The sequence below is a fragment of the Prionailurus viverrinus genome, chromosome D3 (assembly GCF_022837055.1).
Source record: "Prionailurus viverrinus isolate Anna chromosome D3, UM_Priviv_1.0, whole genome shotgun sequence".
In the NCBI taxonomy this organism is placed as follows: domain Eukaryota; kingdom Metazoa; phylum Chordata; class Mammalia; order Carnivora; family Felidae; genus Prionailurus; species Prionailurus viverrinus.
The window spans coordinates 48,792,824-48,815,261 of record NC_062572.1 but is presented as its reverse complement, the minus strand read 5'-3'; the positions used below and the strand labels follow the sequence as shown (position 1 = coordinate 48,815,261).

The 22,438-nt window shown below is 44.1% G+C and overlaps 1 protein-coding gene across 3 annotated transcripts in view; it reads left to right on the top strand.

Moving 5' to 3' along the window:
* ZNF521 (zinc finger protein 521) overlaps positions 1 to 4,399 on the top strand; it is a 280,213-nt gene extending 275,814 nt beyond the window's left edge. For all 3 annotated transcript variants that reach the window (XM_047828570.1, XM_047828569.1, XM_047828571.1), the window contains one exon: positions 3,595 to 4,399. In XM_047828570.1, the coding sequence (XP_047684526.1) occupies positions 3,595 to 3,624 (30 nt within the window). In that variant the 3' untranslated portion in view covers positions 3,625 to 4,399. The remainder of the gene's footprint in view (positions 1 to 3,594) is intronic.
* The last annotated feature ends 18,039 nt before the right edge of the window (positions 4,400 to 22,438 follow it).

Below are 22,438 nucleotides of genomic sequence, written 5' to 3'. Positions count from 1 at the left end.
GGAAGAAGGCTGCTTGCTGACAGCCTCCTTGCTGGGCATCCACGGTTGTACCGCTGCGACTCGGGACCAGTGTCCTGGACGGAGCCAGAGCAAGAGGGAGCCGGGCCCGTGGCCCGCCGTCTCTTCCTGCTTAGTGCCTCTCTTGCCCACTGTTCATCTTTCCCACTTGTTCCCGGTTCTCCCTTTCTAAAGAAACCGTGTCACTGATCTTAAAAAAATTCGGGGCACCTGGGTGGCTCAGGCAGTTAAGCATCCAACTCTTGATAACGGCTCAGGTCATGATCTATCTCACTGTTCCGTGGGTTCGAGCTCTGCGTCACGCTCAGCGTGGAGCCTGCTGGGCATTCTGTCCCTCTCCCTCTCTCTCTGCCCCTCCCCCACTCACACTGTCTCTGTATCTCTCAAGATAAATAAACTTAAAAAACACTTGTTAATAAATAAATAAAAAGAAGGTTCCCATGAAGCAACTTCTTGTTTCTCTTAACACAGGATCTTCAGTGAAGTCTGGAGACTCACACTCTGAGCCTTTTTTCTCCAGTCCTTAAAGTCAGCCCAACCTATGCAGTTCAGACACCCATTCCTTCCTTCAGAAAATGAAATTGGGCCATTTCTATCTTCAGTGACTCAGAATAAAGCGTAGGGGTGAGGGGACAGACACGGCCCAGGGTTCCTTGAAGGTGGTGGGGGAAAGCCTTTGAGGACTGGGTTTCTTTTGTTTTCAGTGCAAATATGCCTTACCCAAGACTGCCTACCAGAATTCCCACTTCCCATCCTGACAGTCACTACTAGTGGTGGACACGGGACTACGGGAGCCTGTCTTAACTTCACCCTCAGTTGAGCGGGAGCCAAAAAAAAAAAAAAAGGAAGGAAAAAAATGACAATAACTCATGTCAATCATATGCAGGCATCTCTACACCAAGAGAACTTGCTGCCTTTACCGTGTCCCATGCCAGATTTCCCAGTTACACATTATTTGTATTAGGGCTCTTTATTTTTGTGTAAGCTTGAATTTCCCAAGCCGTCATCTTGTCTTCCTCTCAAATGATCTATCTTCTTCTCTGGTCATATGAAAAGCATAAATCCTTTATAGCAGCAACTTCAGTCTGTTGTAATAAGTAATTCACATGTATTTCTTCATTTCTCTGCACCTCTGAAGAGGCTTCTATGGCTTTGGTTTAGGATGAAAGCATCTGAGACACAACTATTGCCAACTGTTACAGCCAATTCATGTTAGGTTTTCGTCTTGCAGTATCTGAATAGAGGCGCGTACCAAAACACTGGAGTGATTGCAATATATCTTCCTTTATTAACCTCCAGAATCCTATCAAATATGGAATGTCTCTTGTAAGCACTTAAACATTTAAAAATGTTATTCAATTTGTTTGTTTGTTTGTTTAACTTTGGTTTAAAAAAATCCATTGCCCATCGATGTCCTATCATTTAGGTAACTTTTGTCATAAATGAAAAACCCGATCAGACTTGACCCTTTGAGACAACAAAAGGCTTAGATAGGGTATTTTGAACATATGAACTTTTCTATTGTTTATAAACTCTGATCATCACTGTGTTCATTTTTAAGGAAATAGGAAAGTTTTTTAGTCTCCTCAGTATTTTGATTACTCTTTCTGTCTACCTATTGGTGAAAAATAATTTTCAGAAGTATTTAGAATCAATACAAAGAAAAAAAGGCTTGGCATAAAAATCATCTGTTCCTGTATGCACTGTTAGGCTAGTGCTACTGAGTAGGAAAAAAGATCCAGGCTTATCTTCCACTGCATTAATAACAATAGGTATGCTTTCAATAAGGGAGAGAGTGAAATAAGGTTCCTCATCATTATTGGTTCCCAGGCTTCAAAAATGCACTAAGTTTGAAATGGAGAAGGGGAAGCCTGGTGCTCTGGGCCCCCACCGGGCAAGCGTCTGGTCATTCAGTAGTATTCACAGAGCAGGCAATTTGCTAATCATGGGGGATGAAGAGATAGCAAAGATCTGTAAGGCTTACAAACTCTGCTTTAAAAACTTCCATAGCACCTGTTCACCTCCAGGACCCAGCCTGAACTCCTTAGCAAGGTGCAGAAGGCTCTCCGTAACCAGGCCCCAAACTACTGTCCAACTTCCCTTCTCATCAGTACTCTTGGTTCAGGACACTGTAGGAGACTCCATCCAATCTGAACGACAGGTCCACGAACATACCTTGTGTATTCTCGCTTCATTGCCTTCAGTTATGGGAGCCTGGTGGCCCAGAGTGCCCTCCATATATCCCCAATGTCCTTTCATGTTTCCAGCATCAACTCAAATGTCACGTTACAGACGTTACTCCAAAGGCTAAGCAATATTAGGTGTGATCATGGCATTTCTGTGTTCATTTCTGGTACAGTTCTTCCATATTGCTCTGCCATCTTGTGCCCGTGCAACTTTCTTCTTTAGACTGTGAGCACTTGGAAGGCACGAAGGCAGGGACCATCCCATTCCCTTCAGTAGCCCTTGGCTAGCCAGTCATTCACTTGGCCGCGTCTTTACGATGACTGCAATGCTGTGGGCTGCGCCAGGTGGTGATACAAGTGTTCAACAGATGTTTGTGAAGGAATGAATGAATGAATGAATACCAGAATTTCTGACACAGGGAGAGAGCCAGGCCTACAAATAACCCAAGACAAGACCTCAGATATGTACTCTATGAGCGCTGCAAATGCAGGAGGAGATCAGAGGAGGGAGAAATTGGTTTTAGATGAGAGGAGCATGGAAGTGGTTGTATCTCGAGCTAGACGTCAAGGTTCTGAGCAGAAGAGATGCATCAGGGGAGGGTGTGTAAGCTCAGAGATGGGACATCATGGCTCAGGGACAGTGCAGAGGAGGAAAGGTGGAAATCAGGCCCTCTACAGACTTATGCTCCGAATGAATGTCCCTGGTCTGGGGCTGTCCCCCAGTGGAGGAGGAGGTTGTTCTCTCAGAAAGGGAACGCACCGTGTGGATGGAGAGGAGACAACCAAAGTACAGCAAAGGCTGCTTCCGTGGGGGTTGGGGGTGGGTGCAGCTGCTATGATGTGCTCCTGAGCCATGTTGTGACAGCCCCAAGCCCACCCCCCAGGAGAGGAGCTGGGGAAGCTTCCTGCCCCCTCTGTGTGTTGTTGGCCAGGCAGCCCTTGCCTGTACAGGCCATATTCAGGGACAGATAGAGCCTCTGCTGTCAAGACGTTCCCACCTAAGAGTGATGAGAACAAAAGCATCTGTAATGGAAATAATGCACAGATAAATAAAACTGTTAAAACAGTACTATCCTGGTCTTTGAAAAGCAGGTCTTATTTTGGTAAGAAGGGACGGCAGGTGGGAGGGTCTTCTGGGAAGGCCTGGCAGAGGCAGAGAAGAGGAAAGGCATGGGCCAACCATCTCACCTCCCACAGGCCGCTGGCCCTGCCTCTCCCCGCCATGGTACCCACTGGGAGCAGCGAGGGGTCAGGGCCCGGCAAGCACCTATCCAGCAGCATGCAGAAACACAGTTCACGTCATTCTCAATCCACCAGCACATATAGCTACTTGGTCTGATGACAATAAGATCGCTTAAGTGTTTTTTTCCCTTTTCCTTTTTCTTTACAGAATCATACGATGACCCAACACAGCAGTTAGTGCAAGTTCCGTCTCTCAAGGAGAATTACTTTTGTGGCACAAAAAGGGAACATGTTTTACTCTTTGCACGAAACTTTCATTGTTAATGTATAATATTCAGAAACATTGTATTGTACCATAAAACTTGTATTATCAAACTGTTGGATGTTCATGTGTTTGAACTTTTGAGCACCGGATAGACTCCTTGTATATAAAGTGTTGCACATGTATTATGTCGTCTGATACTAAAATGGTCTTATAAAGACAAGCGGACTTGGGCCCTGTTCAGGCAGGATTTAAAAAAAAAATGTGAGCAAAACGGCTTAAGAGAAAGTATTTTCGAGGAAGACAGATTAAAACAACTTACAAATGAGACTATGTTTGGACTTCCTTTTATTTACACTTAAGCCTAGAATTTCTCTTTTGGTATATCAACGGTTAAATCCAAGACTATTTTTTATTGCTGAAGATTCTTGCAAACCACGAAGAGATGTTCTCACAAAACAGAACCCCACAGCTGGATAAGGCCCGTATATATATTTGTAAGCCTTGCAATGTGACAGGTAGCATCACTATATATGCAATAGTTGTTATGTAGACTGTCAAAGATTTTTTTTTTCCTGGATACATTTGAAGCTTTGAGTGTTCAAGGTTTTCCTTAATGATTTCACACAGCCAAATTCTTGAATCAGTTGAACTAACCTGTATGTTACTGTTATTAATGTTTACTCTGCGGTCTGAACCTGGAGATTACTGGAATTGTTTTCCAAGAGGAAATAAATTCAGTTTACCATTAGGTATGAGTGTATTTGTGTGTTTTCTTTTTCCAGTTACTCTACCATTAAAAAAATCTAATCGCCTGCACCCTTGGAGGTGAAATCTGCTCTTGAACATATCACAGGATAACCTCGATCATATTTAACCTTTTCACACTGGGCCAAATGCAGCCGCGAGGAGATTCATCATACTGCATCAGGAAAGAATCAGACCCAATATACTCCTCCTTCCTCAGATACTACCAGGTCACATTGTACTGGAGGATTCTGACATCACAGATGGATGTGATGGCTGTTTTCTGCATAATTTGCAGCCCAATTCATGTCATGCTGTGCAAATCTGAACTCGAAGTAGATGGCTGCAATTTGAAAGGCAGTTTGGCTTATGTGTACTTAAGAAGCAGCTTTGTTCATTCAGAAGACAAAGCACAGAGCAGGGAGCCAGGCGGCTGTTGGTTCGAGCTCTGGCACTGACTCCCGGTGTGGCCTTCTCCAAATCGCTCCGCCTTCTGGCCTTGGCTCCCCTGGCCAGGGGAAGTAACACAGCCTGCTCATCGGCCTTGACACAGGCATGGGGTGCCTCTGGAAGAGAGCTGGCCTCACAGCCTGCAACAAAATGGGGAATGAGCAGCAGCTCCAATGTCAGAGCCTTTTTGTTTGGGGAAAGGAGAGAATGGCCATGGGTGAGTTGAGTCCTGATACACGTTGAGTCAAAATTGGTAAGTATATACCTGATATTGATGGGCAACTTTCAACCACATCGTGCTTCAGATATTTCACTTACTACGACTCTTTTAACCTCTTTGAAACTCTGAGGACCTCAAGCAGACCTTTAAACCTTAAGAGAGAATCCTCAACAGTACTTTTTTGATGGGGAGACTGATGCACGGCCCGATTTACTCTATTCTGTCAGCGAGGGCCCCCATGCATGAAACCCAGACTGCTCACCCCACCATTCTCAAACCGTAGCCTGCATCAGGATCATCTGGAGGGCTTGTTACATCACAGGGCGCCCACCTGATGCCCAGAATTGCTGATTTAGTAGGCCTGAGGTGGGGCTCCAAATCGTGCAATTCCAGGAGGTTCCCAGGTGATGCTTCTGCTCCAGGTGTGGGGGCCCCACTTTGAGAACCACTGCTCTACCCCATTTCCAAATTAATTGAGTGCATGGAACGTGAATAACCATGCAGAGTGCTGGAAAATTATACCATTTATTTTGTTACCAATAAAGAAAAAAAATTGGTCAAACTTTAAGATCATTCAGAAACAAATACCTCATGGTGTGAAAGTATGTGTGCTGGCCAGTGTTTCATGTGTGTATTTAGTTTCTTAATGCTAGGAAAACCTACATCTATACATTTCACAATGGATTGCCAGCATGCTATTTAATTAAAAAGCTTTTTCACCAGCTCCATAAATAATGAAGTATGCTGAGAATATGCAAGTACATTCATAATTAAAATACTCAGCTATATTTAAAAAAAATTAAGATCTCTGGTCTATTCAAGGATTTTGCATTTAAAATGAAATAGCCACACTTAATAATGATTTTTTAAAGGCTTTAAAACTGCTGGTTATTAACGAGTGGGTTATATTTCACTAAAAGTAAGCTGCTCTTCATTCATGGAAAGCAGGTGATGGTATTATCCCAGGGATGGATCCCAAGTTGCCTTTCACAGCCTTGCTTCTAAGGGACTTCCCAGACTTTCTAGTAAACAGCAGAGGCTGGTGTTCATTCTCCTAGAGGCTGTCACACGGCTGGCCACTGGGCTCCTCCAACGTGCACAGTTCAGCCTCTTCCCCGACAAAGCTCGAGGCCAAAGGAGCTGACCCTTCCTTGCTCCACATGCTTGATCCTCTGGTGAGTACAAGGTCATTCAAATGTAGCAGGTCCTGGGGCACCCTGGGTGGCTCAGCTGGTTAAGCGTCCAACTTCAGCTCAGGTCATGATCTCACGGTTCGTGGGTTCAAGCCCCACCTGGGGCTGGGCTGTCAGCACAGAACCTGCTTTGGATCCTCTGTCTCCCTCCCTCTGCCCCTCCCCCATTAGTGTCTGCGCTCTCTCTCTCAAAAATAAATAAACTTTAAAAAAGTGTAGTAGGTCCTTCCTTACAACCAATGGTTCATTGGGTCATGACTACTAAGCAGTGTGTGGTGCTTGGTGCCTTATTTCCTACTTCATTCCGAAGAATATAAGTCAGCTTAAAGATTAACAAAATGTTATCAGGAAAATCAGAGTCAGGCAGAGAGGAGGAAATACACTAAGTAGTTACCTTTTTTGTGCTTCAGTTTTGGTTTTGAATGTGTTTTAGTATTGACATTGACCTTCCTAGTAGTAAAGGGAGAAAAAAAATGAACAGAAAGGCAGGAATATATCAGCTTCTTTGAAAAAAAAAATCTTTTTTAATGTTTATTTATTTTTGAGAGAGAAAGAACACGACAGGGAGGGGCAGAGAGGGAGGGAGACACAGAATCTGAAGCAGGCTCCAGGCCCTGAGCTGTCAGCACAGAGACTGACATGGGGCTTGAACTCACGGACTGTGAGATCATGACCTGAGCTGAAGTCAGATGCCTGACCGACTGAACCACCCAGGCACCCCTATACCAGCTTCTTAAGAGAGATTTTTGTCCCCTAGTACTTCATTCCAAAGAAGTTTCTGGAAGACCTGATGTACCAGCAGGGGCCAGTATAAAAGCCACTCTTCCTGACTATAATTTTATGATCTAATGCCATGGTTCTCATCTGGAAGAATGCTACTGGGTCTATGGGTAGAGGCTAGAGACACTACTAAACATGCCACAATCCACAGCACAGCGGCCCCAGAACGAAGAATCATCCACCCCAAAATGTCAATCAATAGTGCTAAGGTTGGGAAACTGCTCTAATGTGAAGTTTCCTATGATTTCTCAAGGACCTTTTACATTGCAATCACCTAGGGGACTTCAAAAAGCTCCACTGCCTGAATTGCACTCCCGGAGAGTCTGACTCAATTGGTCCAGAATGCAACCCGGGCATCAGAAGTGCCCCAGACAACTCTAGCGCAGCCACGGTTGAGAACCCCTGGGCCGAGCTAACATTCTCAGGCCAGTGTGCTGGACCCAGGACCAGAAATTTGAAAAGAACATGCAAGGAGTAGAGAAGTAGCATGGGTCTCAGACTCTCTTCCCTCAACATTACCTTTTATAACTGGGCCTGTAATGATGATTTTAACTCCAAAGTAACATAATAACCAATACTGAGTTTAGGGAAAAGGGGGAAACGACGCAGAACCTCACCACCCTTACACCTGGTCCAGGATTGCAAACACAGTGAGAGAGAGAGAGAGAGAGAGAGAGAGAGAGAGAGAGATCGGGCCCAGTGGGGACTCTGATGACCTGGAGAGCAAATGCCCCATCACCTGCCCCAACTGTCGCCTGGAGGGAAAGCAGCCTGTGAGGCCAGATTGCCCAATGTCTCAGGAGAAGCCAGCAATCCGGGTGGGTGAGTGCCATGTGCCAGTTTCTAAACGTTGGCAACCTACTCCATTTTTTACTCAAACTCTGCTGCCCCCCCACTGTGTGGGCCATATGAGACACACTTTTCAGGCCAGGTCTGGCTCTTGGATGGCCGATTTTGACCTTTGGCATTGATGATTCTTTTTTTCTAATTATTGTCATCCCCAACTATTTAAAATGTCTGTTTTAAAATAACTGTGTGGTTTTGGTATATAAGAGTTTGAGTTATGCTTTGTTTGAAATTGGTATCGCATGCACTTTCAAAGCTTCTCTGCAGCCTCCACGTTTATGCGGTCAGGCTGAGCAGCAGTCTCCTGAATGGATGTGCTCTCTGTAAGTCTACTCCCATTCCTGGACATTTAGATTTCAAACAGATTTTTTAAAAATGATGATGGATAACAAATAGCAGAAAGTACAAAATTCTCTGTTGTGAGTCAGATGATGCTATATTCTGTGTTGTTAATGGAGGCCAGATTAATGTGCTTTGGGGATCGTGCAAATAAATGGGTTGACATTCTACACTGAAAGCTGATAAGTGTAGTCAGGGTTCCAGCCCAAATGGAAGTGGCATCAGAGGCAGCCTTTGGGGATCCCCCCGCCACAGACTTATTAGGCTCCTTGGAGCAGCACTGGGTCTGTTCCAGAACCTGGACAAGGACTCCAATGAACCCTCAAGTTCCACTCTATAGAGCATGGCAGCTCTGCCTTTGGGGGTGCGACATTGCAGAACCCTTGAGAAAGGAAGTTTGGAAATCCAGATCCCACTAGAGAACACCTGCAAATGCTTCTCCACTCTGCTCCGGCAGGCCAGAGCCTCTCACCATCTCCCTTGTGTGGAGGGAGCTCTACCAGACATACTGAAAACTCCTGGAGTCCAAGGAAGAGGGATGATTTAGGGCAAAATGACCCAGCATGGGTTTCTGGAAGGTTCCCAACACTCAGGTCTGGCTGGCACTGCATTCCTGGGTGAGAGCCTCTGGAGGCTGAGGAGTAGCCATGACCATCTCCGCCAGATTCCTTGGTAATGAAGTCAGCTGTCAACTCCTTGGGGGGAAAAGCACAGAGCCCCTTTATTTCCAAACAGGTGTTGCAGCATATTAAAGGTTGAATTCCATCTTATGCTCACATCCTGAATGAGCCAGTTTGCAGGCAAGCTCAGTTCTTTCTGCAAAGAGGGAAACTTGGCAATGGTGGAGGCTGAGTACTTAAATGGCAATCAACTTCTGGCTCATATCAATTAATTCCTTCATGGACTTCTGCCTAAGTATAGCATCTTGAATTCCCAGCTGCGGAGGCTATGAAAAGCAGCCCAAACAACACACACCACGATCTAGGGGAGAGCACACCGGTGAAATGATAATGGCTATGCTATCTCAGGGCAACAATGGATGCCAGTTTGGGGCTCTCTCTTTGTTTACCTGCAGAATACAGGATAGGACATACACCCCATTCTCTAGATGGGAAATTCTTCAAGAAAACTTCTGCTAAGTGTAAGTGAAATCATTCTGAGGGGAATCACCTCCTTTGGGCTTTAAAATATCCAGATTGAAAGCGACCATGAGATGTGGAAGCAGAATGGGCACTAGGAAATCAGAGAATGGCTTTGTTGTTACTCAGACACCAGGAAAATCTATCCAAAAAATGGCCTTCAACCCAAGGAACTTACTAGAGTCTTCTCCATCTCTGTCTCACATGAACGGGGAGCATCTTGATCAAGATACGCAGCCAGACTGAGAGTGAATATTGGTAGTACCATGGGAGATTTAGCAATTCTTCAATTCATCTGGTCAGTGCAGACTACAATTCCGAGCACGACATCTACATGGGGATGTGAATTTCAAATGCTTCAAAACTCAGGCGGTCTCACCTGATCTAACGAGCTAATAATGTGGCTATCACCAAGGCATAAGCAAGAAAGTCAAGCTTGCCTGGCAGAAGCAAAGTTATTTTTTCTCCCCCTGCATGTGAAACATCCCTGGTTTGTCTCCCTCCCTGCCCTCCTTTCCTGAACCAGAGGAAGATTTTAGTTCTCTTCTACAGGAGACAAAAATCTTTGGTTCGCTAAGGGTCATGCGCCGTCCAACAGAGTAGCCACTAGCTATTTAAATATGTGGCTTTTTAGATTTAAACTAATTTAAATTAATACTTAAAATTCAAGTTTCTCAGCCTCTCTAGGAGCATTTCAAGTGTTCAGTGGCCAATATGGGGCTGGTGGCTGCTGTGTGGAACAGCACAGATGTGGCACATTCTTCTCATGGTGGAAAGTTCTATCAGGCAATCCCATGAGTCTCACCCCCACCCCACTCCAGCTCTTCTGAACCCTTTCACATACAGAAGCCCCTCTTCCTCTAGTTCCTTTAATATGTGCCTCCTATCTGCATACCTTCCTCTTTTCTTCAAATGCACACAGGATTCCTCTCTTAAAAAGAAAAAAACAAACCTTTTTCTTCTTGACCCTGAGGCTTCCTCACAAGACTGTTCTATTTATTTCCTTCATTTTCTTCCAAATTTCTCAAATCTGTGGCCTCCATTTCCTGACCACTGACTCACTCCTTCCTCACCTGACAGGCTGTCTTCCATCAATATCCTTTTACTGAAAATGTGTTCCCAAGGTCACTAGTGTCCTTCTTTCTGCCACCCCCCACCCAGTCCCCATTCTCCTCTGCCTTTCAATAATTTAAACATCAGTCACATGGTGCCACGTTCCTGCTTGGCAAGATTTCTCATGTTTATCCTCTCCTTTCTATTTCCAACGACAAGACCCTAGGGAGACCCTTCTTGTCTACATACCTCTGACCTCGCCCCCCGTACGAATCCCTTCTTGTATGTGGCCGCCATGTTAGTCTTTATAAAACATTTGCTTCACATCATTTTCTCATTCAACAAATACCGATGGTTCCCAGAGTAAAGTAGTGAAAAGGGCACAGTTTTGATGGAATGTGAATCTTTTCCTGCCACTTGCTAGCTATGTAACCCAGAACAACTTACTTTGCTTTTCTGAAACTTATTTCCTTCTTTTTTTTTTTAATTTTAATGTTTATTTTTGACAGAAAGAGAGACAGAGCATGAGCAGGGGAGGGGCAGAGAGAGAGGGAGACACAGAATCCAAAGCAGGCTCCAGGCTCCGAGCTGTCAGCACAGAGCCTGATGCGGGGCTCGAACTCATGAACCGTGAGATCATGACCTGACTGAAGTCGGACGCTCAACCGACTGAGCCAACCAGGCGCCCACTTATTTCCTTCTTTAATTTGAATCTTTACAAGTTTTTGTAGAATTTTTGCCACTGTGACTATCAGTGGCTAAAAATACCTAAAGTATGTTAGATGCCCTGTATAAGAAAGTTGCTGCTTTAAATATTATCTTTATTTAAGATAGGCTCTTTTTATGTTGATTCTAGAATCACTGCTTTTTCTCCATTGCACCTCTTGACCCTCTGAGTCCATCACATCACTACTCCTTCACAGTCTTTCTAAAATGCACCACTTTGACCATGTGTCCTGTTTATGAAGCCCTGGAGTAATGGTCTATTATCCTCCACAAAAGATACATATTCCTTTGGCCTTCAAGAGTGTTTTAACCTTGCCCAACTACCCAGCAGTCTTTCCCATCCAGCTTCAACTGGTTTCAGTGAGTCAAGTCAAAGCATTTTCCTTTGCACGTCTAGATCGTTCCTTTCTTTTATTATTCACTTCTATATATTCCATCCCCTCACACGCTCTTCCTACTTCCTCCCCACCTACCAAACTCTGTGCAGTCTTCTGGTCACAAACCCAACCCCCTCTTCCTCCATGAATCCCACCCCAAACTGTACCATCACTTCCTTTCCAGAAATTCCTATTGCACTTACAACCTACCTTAGCAATTAATGTCTTCCTTGAAAACCAGTTTTGTCTTCCGAGCTGGAGCAGAAGTCTTCCAAGGACAAGGAATCTGCTCTCTATTTTTTTTTTTTTTTTACCCATCCTCAGTGAAGCCACCTCACAGAAGTTCAGTTAAGCACATGTGGATGAGTTAATAGCTTGACTGGAGTGCTCGGTCCATCTTAGTTTGACATATCCACCCTTGCTGTTTGCCCACTCTGTGCCAGGCACAGAGGATGAGGGGGAAAGACAAGATCCCTGCTCCCCAGAAACCTACTATAACAATTACCTGGATACTCCATCTCAGCCTTGCTTCTTAGTTCAGCAATGGCCACCATCCTCATTAACTAAATAAGGAAGGGCATCCAGGACCCTGGTCAGCCTGGACTTGATTTGTAGCTACAAGACATTGGAGTTGAGTGTCCAAAATGCCTTCCTCTTTGATCTCTTCAATGACAATGATCCCAGTTGATGTGTTTAGCTCCAAAATCCTACAGTCAGCTGCTCCTGGACAATCAGCAGCATGCTGAAAGGCAGAAAATCAACTAGACGTGGTCCACGCCAGACTGACCCAAATCATTTCTCTATCATTATTGGAGTCTTGCACTAGAAACAGCTAATCTATGCACATTCAAAGGGAAAGGGAAAACAGCATTCCGAGCTGCATCTGAAAAGTACCAGATCCATATGCAAATCCAAGCCACAGCCCATTCCTTCCTTAAAGCAACAAAGATGTTGACTGTGATTACGGATAATAAGAGCTTTCCTTCTGATGAAATGGGCATATACTGAGCATGCACTATATTCCCTTGACAAATATATTTACACTCAACTCAGAACATGGAGAGAAAAGAAAATGTCAATAGTTGACAGCTTCTTGGCCTATGGGGTATAATCCAGGAGCATAATAAATTCATTTAAGCTTGGTGTTGAATAAATGCATGTTAGTCCTGTGCATTTTTTTTTTTTTTTTTGCCTTTACTCCAACACATTGTTTGAATACAATGTCACGTTTCTGTGTGTTGCACAGTCTAGTGTTGTCAGCAGAGGCAGGAACCGAGCTAATCCTTTGGGTCAAACCCAGAGTAATTTTCCCTAATGAGTAAAGATAAGAATCAGAAAAGGACTCCATGTAGTAAAATGCCTTATTGCCAAATGTGGGATAACTATTTCACACTGAAATATATGCCTCAAGAATGTCAGGCACTGGGAGGTTACAAAGTCCAAAAGAAGATGTATTTCCACAGAAGATCTTAATCATGCTGATAAAGGGATAAGCCTAGTTGAGAGGATATAAACCACATAAAAAGCCACCTCTGTTTAGAAGCTGGATACCGCTTCCTTCGCCTCATTAATATAGTTCTCATCTCAGCCAAATTGGATGCGAAGATTTGTTCCTTATCGCTGGCAGATCTTGCAAGATAGAGAACATTTCAGACCTCGCGTGTGAAAGCATGACATATTGGTTAAAACTGAAAATAGCATGTTTCTGGTAGAGTTCAAGTATATAAGAAATACTACACCCCACTGTTTTTGTAAATGCCAGAGTTCCATTGAGTCGAGACAGATGGTAGCAGGCAAAGATGCAATCTTATAATCAAAAGCTAAAATATGTCAAAAATATGTTAGCAAGCAAAATATAGCAGATTACTAGCTTCTCATGTCATGACAGCTTGCAAAACATGTTAGGATGTTGAATCTCTAGTTATGTAAATAAAGGAACAGTAAACAGAGCAGCAGCAAATGGTGTGAGAGCTCATGTATTGATTGTCCCTTCACTGCAGTTTGGTGAAAGACCAAGTCATGTGGCTACAAGAAGCCCCAGATGGACAGTAAGAGGTTCCACAGTATCGAGGATGGGGATCCACTTTCCCTGCCTGAGTAACAAGTTTCTCTGTGATACCTAAAAGCTGTTTAACTAAATTACAAGAGGCATTCAAATTTCCCAGAGAGAATTGTAAGGATCCCATTGAGAATCATCATGCCATTTAGCTTGGAGAAACAAGAGGGTGAGTGTTATTTTGTGAAAGCGAAATGTACCCAAGGCTTTCTGTATATGCCAATCTCATTCCAAGGGGGTTTCTTTGACCACGGGATGGCAAAGTGTGGATGCCCCTGGAGAACGAGCTTGACCACAGGTTTCTTGTTGTCTTGGCTAATATTTGAGCAGGGTTGTGGAGAGTGAAGGCAATGTCCATTGTGACTGGGGGGAAATGGAGATATTTTTATTGAGTACCTACCATGGCCCGGGCACTATAATGGTGTCTTATCAAATTAGACCTCTTGGCCTCTTAAGATGGAGAGAAGATCACTTTGGCCATGCCCACAGGAAGTTCAACTCTGACCTCTCCCATTCTCTCCTTGCTTCAGCGGTCAGGAAATCCAAGGTAAGAAGAAGATGGTAGAGAGCAGGCCTTACGTTCTCAGGCCAACATTGCCACCTCTGGCCCTGGGGTCCCACCTTAATGCAGGCTGTCTCTCTGAAGCATGTTATACCAATGACACAAAAGTCAGCTCTGCTTTGCAATCTCATGGTAAATCAGTCAAGGAAATTTCAATGTACCAGAGAATGCTGTGTTTTAGAGCAAGAAATCTTTGATAAGCTACTTGGGTTGGAGATCGAGGGTCCAAAAGTCTACCCATATAGCAAAAGATGATAATTAGATTTCTGGACATAAGATAAGACAAGGAATCTGCATTTTTCTTGAGGAGGAACCAGAAAGACTAGACTCTGCATTAGAGAAGGAAGGGCCAGACTAGGCAACAAGCCCAGTTGTGTGGCTGACAAGTAAAACTATAGAGACCAGAAGTAAAACTATAGAGACCAGAATAATGCATATTCCCAAGTTTTAGTTTGTTGGTTTGGTTTGGTTGTTGAAGACTGAGCAAGGTCAACCTATCTCTGTCATCGTCTCCACAAAATCCTCCATTAAGACACGCTGCTCACCAGTGCTTCAGGGTGAGTGGATTCTCCAAGAACAGCTCAACCACAGGCGGGTCCTGTCTCTGCCCCATGACAGGTGAAAACAGACACAGAGATAGGAGGTGGAGAATGAGGGCCGGCTGGCATCTGGATCCCCCACACCAAACGGCACTTTCAGGAAAGCACTTCTGAGAAGAATAGACATACTCAAAGTGTGGGTTGGATGACAGAGGTGATGCTGATACTCCAGCTGCTCAGCTTCCAGTGGACATTTGACATGACAGGAGCTCCCAAGGTGTCCTTAGCCAGCTGCCTGGGAGGTTCATGGCTGCTCCTTGCAGAGCACCCCACCTCACACCACCCCCCACCTTCTCTCCCCTTCACCCTTTCCACCCTCCTTTCTCTTCCCCTCATTTGAGCAAAAGCAAGTTCTCTTAACTTGCCCAAGGACAGCATATCCACACCCATGTGCGTTGCTTTGCCTTTTGCAGATGTGTTTGCCCTCTGAGTCTCTCCTCCACGAGGCTTAGCAAAGCATCCTCAAAGTCTCTCCCTGTGAGAAACTCTGGTGCTAGGTGTTTAAACAACAAATTTTGCATGCAAACTACCTATGCGCCTCCCTGAATCCATACAACCATGGAAAATATAGTATCCCTATTTAATAAGTGAGGAAAAAAGGTAAGGCAACTTACCCAGGGGTCTCATGGACAAGTAGAGGCATGATTCAAAATCAAGGAATATATGTGAGACCAAAAGGAAAAGAAGGTAGAGGTATGTATTTGTGTGACACATCTTTATGCATTAGCTAAAGACCAAACTTAGTTATGTCCCTAAATGCGGAATAACTCTAAACATTTATTAATTAGCATCCTACTTGGCAATCCATTGAGAAAGATAATCATTTATAAGACCAAATAAGATCTCTTGACTGCCCTATAACTATCATTCTGCGAAAAGAAAAAAAAAATGGACTCACCACGGGCTCCTGCTAAGTAATATATGAAATATGCAATTCACACATTCCAGTAAAATTGAAGCAGGTGAACGCTAACTGACAGGAAGTAATGAGTGTAATAAGCCAAAGGGAATACCTCCGCTTAAGCAACCATATGCTTTAGTTATCAATAGGTGTGTAGACGTAGCAGTGCCCACTTTATAATTCACCCGGTTGTCCTTTCCCTAAGTACACCGAAATGGATTTTTCCCCGTGGGTACAGCCAATGTGGGAGATCTTTGGGGGACCCTTCATATGAGAAAGGCGGTTCAGGGCCTTGCAAGCTCCGAGGGAAGCTATGTGGGGACTTAGCTGGTGAGTTAATGATGCCTAGGAGGCAATGGGGTGAAGTCCTAGGCTCCAAACCTGCTGCACGATTTCGGACACGGAACAAGCTCTCTGGGCTTTAGTTGCTTTATTTCTAAAATGAGCGAAATGGTCCCTATCGCCCAAGACTATTATGAAGATTAAATTGGACACAAATATAAAACACCCAGCACAATGTCTGCCACCTAGTTGGTGCCAAATAAAATGTAGTTCCTATTCATTATTAGCAGAGTATCCCTTTAGCCTGGGAGCAGCCAAGAGTTTGAGGAACAATGGCTAATTACCATCATTTCTTTTTTTAAATCTGCTGCCGTGCAAGACACTAGCATTGCAGGCTTGAAGAAGATACCGTCTTTCATCCAGTTAGCTCACTGGACACTCCAGAAACAGAGAACCCATTCGTGACCCTTTGTGATCATTTCTATAGTGCTCTGTAAGTAGATTCCATTGGCCACTACTTTAAGCCATCCCAAAGTCATCTGATACGATTAAATTTGAGAGAAAGTGACTTTTCAATAAACCGATAGCCATGGTCTAGTAAGCTACCCCCTAAATGGGTCACCAAAAATAAATCCTCCAAAAGAAGAGCTGCTAAAGGATAAACGATACCAACCTTTCTCCTTGGTGATACTGGCTTGCCTCCAGCCGGGCCCAAGTGACCTCAATTATTTACCACAAGTCATCGGAGTTAAATCAAATCCATCTGCAATTTGGGTGGCTGGGGCTCTATCCAGGAAAGCTGCCGGCACTGAGAGGCAATGGACAAAGCCCGCTGACATCTATCCAGATAATATCTGAGCTCCCGGCAAGAAGGAAATGCCACCACCATCTGCCTCTGTTTGTGATGACCTGGGAATAAATAAAAATTAACCTTGGTCCTTGAATGAATCATGGAGCTTATCAACACTTCCTTTGTGTCTCTAATGACTATTGTGAAACAAGTTAACAGTGAATTTTGGAGGGACAGGGCAGGAGGGTCATTGTTCTAAATGGCTCTTTATCAGGCTTGGTGCTTCCCCACCACCTACTTTTCTCCTGTCACGTGCCACAGTCAAGGCCCTTTGTACCCTGTGTTGGAAATAGTGAAAAATAAAGAGACAGAGGATTTTGAACTTAGCAAGGGCTCAACACATCATTGGGAAAGAGAGGAGAAAATGAAGGAAGAAAAGAAGGGAAGGAGTGAGAGCTGGAGACAGGTAGGAAATGAAAATCATGGTGTCTATATAATTAGTGGGGATCGATCATTAGTCGGGATCTCTAGGGGGCTGCATCTGGCCTCTACCCAATTGTCAATCAATAGGCCAGTTTCTATACTCACTGCGGAACAATACGTTATCTTCTTTAATCCTCGTAGCAGCCTCCTGATGTGTGAATCTCTATTTTACAGGTGAGGCTATAATCTCAAAAAACATAAGCACGACTTGCCCAGGACACTCAGCAAGTGAACAGAACGACCAGGACTTGAACCCAAAAGTGGCTCATTCCAAAATCCAAGCTCTTTCCACTCTTCTGCGCTGATTCTCTGTGGCAATGCCACTGGGCACTGGGGGAGAGCCATTATTAGCCATTAACTTTATTTTGAACTAACAAGCTAGTCACTTAGCAAGGCCCTAAAGAAATGGAACAAGGTAGCAGCACATTTTGATTGGCTTAGGAACTGGGGGGAGGGGAGGTGCTGGGGAGGGCTCCGGAAGAGCAGAGGGGAAATAGCTCTAGATTATGGGATGCTAATTTAAGCTTTATTGGTTCTGGCGTTTGCTGGACCTCGGAGCACATGCAGGCTTTCCTCAGAAAACACACTGCCGCAGGTGCCTTAGCATCACATTTAGGATGTGCTATCAAGGGTAGAATGGGCCAGAGCCCTCACTGCTGAGAGAGTGCACGTGTAGGAAAAGATTCAGGGTATATTTTTCATGAACTAGTTTGAGCTGGAGCCAGGCCAATTGAGCCATATTTTTTAAAATCTGCATGCCATCTAGAAATGCAAAGAAGAAGGAAAAAGATGTTTTGATCAAATGGTTCATACGATGTGCCTCTGAAGACACAGTCAGAGTTGTAAGGTGATCTCCATGGTCAAAATCAGGAGGAACGGGTACACCTGGGGTTCTGGTGGCCAAACCTGACACTCATTTTTCTCTTTCAAATGGTAATTCTAAATAAATCCGTGTGAATACTAGTCCCAGAAATCTGAGTCAGCCGCAGAGAATTGTTGGCTATAATATAATTGGAAGCTTGGTGAGCTGAACCAGCTCTTTCGGAAACTTCTTTTGTTTTGTTTCACTAACATTGTTTTCAACAAAGAGGGAGACATCCCTTACATACTGACATATGGTACCTTCTATTTATAACAAGATTAACAATTCATTCACACCTTGATTGAATCCTGCTTTATTGAGATGTCACAACAGATTCTCACAGTCTGCAAAGGGAAAGACTTACAAATGATAATATTATGACAGGCAAGACACCTAAAAGTAAATGAATCATAATTGATGACAATTAGAAGGAGTTCAGCACAAACACAGAATCACAGCAGTGATGGCAAGCAGGGTTCATCTCTTACAAGGGGAGAATTGCCATGGAGAAATTCTGCTGAATTTTTTATTGAGAACTTAAAATCCATTGAAACCTGTTCATTCATAGCTTATTTTCTTACTAATGTATGAAGGCCTTCGGGGTTTTAGGGCTTTGATGTATGTTTATTTTCTGGCCCACAGCTCTGCACGAGCCCCTTGTTTTAGGAGGAAAGACCTGATGGGTCCTTCTAGATGATCTGGCAGAAGCACAGTCATCATCTTGGACACTTGCCTCTCTCTTTCACACCACATCAACCAGCAAGACTTCTCAACGTTACTTTCACGGGATTTACTGACTTCTCTCCATTTCTCACTACCCCCAGTCTCATTTCAAACTGAGCCAACGTTGTTTTGCCTGAGAGCTATTGCTTTCCCCTTGGCCTGATGCCCACAGTTACCTAGAATCATTTTTCTGAAGTGCTTAAGATTCTTCTATGGCTCCCAATTGCTCTTAGCAAAAGGGTTCAATATCAAGGTCCTATAGTCCTGCCTAAGAGGCAGTCTTGTGTAGTGACGAGAGCAGACTCCAGTGCAAGCCATGGTGCTACCAGATGCATGACCTTGGGGAGGTCAGTTAGCTTCTCTGACCCTCAGTTTCATCATCTACAAAAGGAAACCATAATAGTATCGACCATATGAACACTAGTTACTCATCACTTACTTCTTATTATTTACTTGTAAGTTACTCATCCCTTGCTAAGTGGGAACTGCTCTTCTCATTGCCTCTCTCAGCACCTGGCAAACCCTCTCCTTGCAGACCCTTTGCTCTTAGCCCCAAGGGCTGCCTCTCAGTGCCCCCCAGCCCCCACTCCAGGGTCTACACACAGGGCGGGCTATTCCCTCTGACTGGAAATCCCCATGAGTCTTAGCTCCAGTCCTGCCCTCCCACTCATGTTGCTGGGTAACTCCCAGCCGTTTGTTTGGTCTCTGCTTTACTGTCACCTTCTCAGGGAAGCCTTCTTGGACTGTTCCACCCCCTTCCCGATAGCCCAGGCTGATTGGCTTTGCCAAACATTCACCTTACACTCTATCCTTCCTTTTATAGCCCTTAACACAGCTGAAACCTTGTGTCCCATTTTTCTGGTGAATGCTTATCTTTCCCTCCATACTGAAAGCTCTGCAGAAGATGGGGACTGAGCTTAAGGTGTTTATTATTGTGTCACCTGGACCTTAATTTGTTGGATGAACGAATCTAGTTCACACCAGCTCCCTCATTAACAGATAATGTTAGCTGTCTGTGGTAGGCAGAACTATAACTGAACTCAAGTCCGTCTGCCCAATGCTCAGCAAAGCCAATCACTGAGACATCAGGTTTGCAGCAAGGAAAGAGTTTATTCTAGCAATAGCCAAACAAGGAGATGAGAGGGCAAGCCTCACTTCTGTCTCCCCCAAGGGGGAGAGAACAAGTTTTTTATAATCAGAAGGGTTGAGATTATGTACGTATTGTTGAAAAAAGCAGGAATTTATGACTATTCGTGAGGAAAGACAGAGGATGCACATTGAGTAAATGTACATGTAACATACATCCCATGTTCATTTTGGGGTGGAGACTTAACATGAGAACAAGGCGAAACTTAGCCCCTGATGTCAGGAGGTTATCTTAGAACAGAAGAAGGGGCTATGGGCATGCTTAGAGAGCCAGTATAAATTGGACAGGTTCTTGGGCTCGTTATGTCAGGTAAGGAATGCAGGACCTTGCTTGTTCATGGGGTCGGTTCATATCAGTTGACCTTGAGTCCAGGCTTCTGCAGAGACAGCTAATAAATTTGTTAGTGGGGTCAAAAAAGACATAATAACTGATGAGGGAGAAACAGTTCACTGATAAACAAGTTTTAAACTTTCTGCTAGTTTTTTAACCTCATTAATCCTCTGGGGCACGGTTTCAGAATAACGGCCCCCACAGATGTCTTCCATCCGAATCCCTGGAAGGTGTGAATATATTCATTTACAAGGGAATGTGATGTGATGAAGTTAAGGGTCTTGAGATGAGGGGATTAGTCTGGACTATCCACATTGGTTCAATATAATCACAGGTCCTTATAAAAGGAAGGCAAGACAGTCAGCGTCAGAGTGGCACAGCACAAGAAAGACTCCACTGGCCATCGCTGGCTTTGCAGATGGAGGAAGGGGCCATAGGCCAAGGAGTGTGGGCGGCCACCAGAAGCTGGAAAGAGCAAGGAAGCACATGCTCTGCTAGAGCCTTCACCACCTTGTCTTTAGCCCTGTGAGACCTACATCTGACCTCCAGAACTGCAAGATAATTAGTTTATTGTGTTTTAAGCCACCGAGTCTGTAATTTGTTACAGCAGCAATCGGAAACTAATACGCTTACCCAGGGTCAAACAGCAATGGCAGAGCCAAGGACAGAATCTGAGCATCCGGACACCCCAGCCCCCTGTTCTTGCCATGACATTCCCTGCTTCTGCCTCCCAAGGCTTAGTTTGTTTTCCAATTTGCTTTCGTCTTCTTTTCCAGAGGAAGAAGTCATTAGAGATGCAGCTTCATGCATGCAAGAGCATGTGCACAAGGCCACTCCGCAGACATGAGTGTGCGAGGGAAGGTGTGCAGAACTGGAGTGCGCTGAATGTCCTCCTAATAGAATCCCAGGGGAGGGCCGGAGGTCCCAGAGGTCCCAGGCCAGCCCCCGCTCATTGCCTGTTCCTCCTGTCTGTGCGGCACAAAGCCTGACAAGGTCTTGCCCATGTTTCAAAGCGCTGCCTCTTTTCAGAGCTGTTTGTTATTGTCTCTGCCATCACAAGTTTAAAAAAGGAAAGTTAATTAAATATGGAACAAGACTGAGCAACATCTTTTAAACCATCATGTCATTAGAACTGGAATCCTTGGAGAGCTGCCTAAAAGGGGTTTGAGAACAATGACTGTTCAATCAGATATTTATGGGCACAGTTATGTAAACACACTCTTTATTGTCTATGTATATTTAATATAATTATCAGTTTTGTAGTTGGACTCTCCAGAGACCCAACAAATCACAGTGTTGCTTTGAAAATGTCAGCAGAAAAGACAATTATGTTGCTAGCAAATATTCATAAATTATATTAAAAAGTCCTGTGGAAATGTCCCCTATGTTGCAGAATCCTTCGCAGTAATGGAACAATCCTTTTATTTCTTTGATTTAAGGGTGGTTTTAGAAACAAGAAGTTTCTTTGGGAAACTTAAAGGCATGAGACTGGCAAAGGAGCAGGCCGGCCTTGGAAACCAAGAGCATGCATATTCCAGAAAATTCAGACAGTCCAATCATCATTTTCCTTTTGCAGGCTCTCTATGGCTTGTGCATCTGTGCACACAGCTACATGTGGACACCTGCTCACCTAACCGACGTACAGATTCTATTTCTTAAAATACCCCATTAAAAAGAGAAAATACGTTCAATATGTTCGCTCTTTTAACACCTACTTAGAGCCATAACTCTTTCCTCTGGCATTTTTCTTTAGCAACTATTTATAGTATTTCCCATTTTTCCTCTTATCATTTTTCTCTCATTATGCACATGCAGAAATAAGTGGAGAGTTGGGGAACCGCTCAGTAAATTAAAATGCACCAGGCTCTTGCTAAACCAATATGAGTGGTGCAGGTTGATAAACACCTAGTAGGCATCCACAAATCACTTCTATTGCAAGATATACAATCTGCAAATCAACATCTTAATTAGCAGCTAATGACATTTGGAAGGAAAGGTTAATGTTAAGCGCACAAAAGCAGGGTGGTAAGAAAAAAATTAGATTTTCCTGCCTTCTTGTAAAAAATAAAAAAGGAAAGAAAAGATTATAGTGGGTGTTATAAATATACATGTATTGGCAATTTGAAAGCATCTTAATTATATGGGGCCTGTATTGATATGCTACCTTTCACAGAAGGAGTTCAAA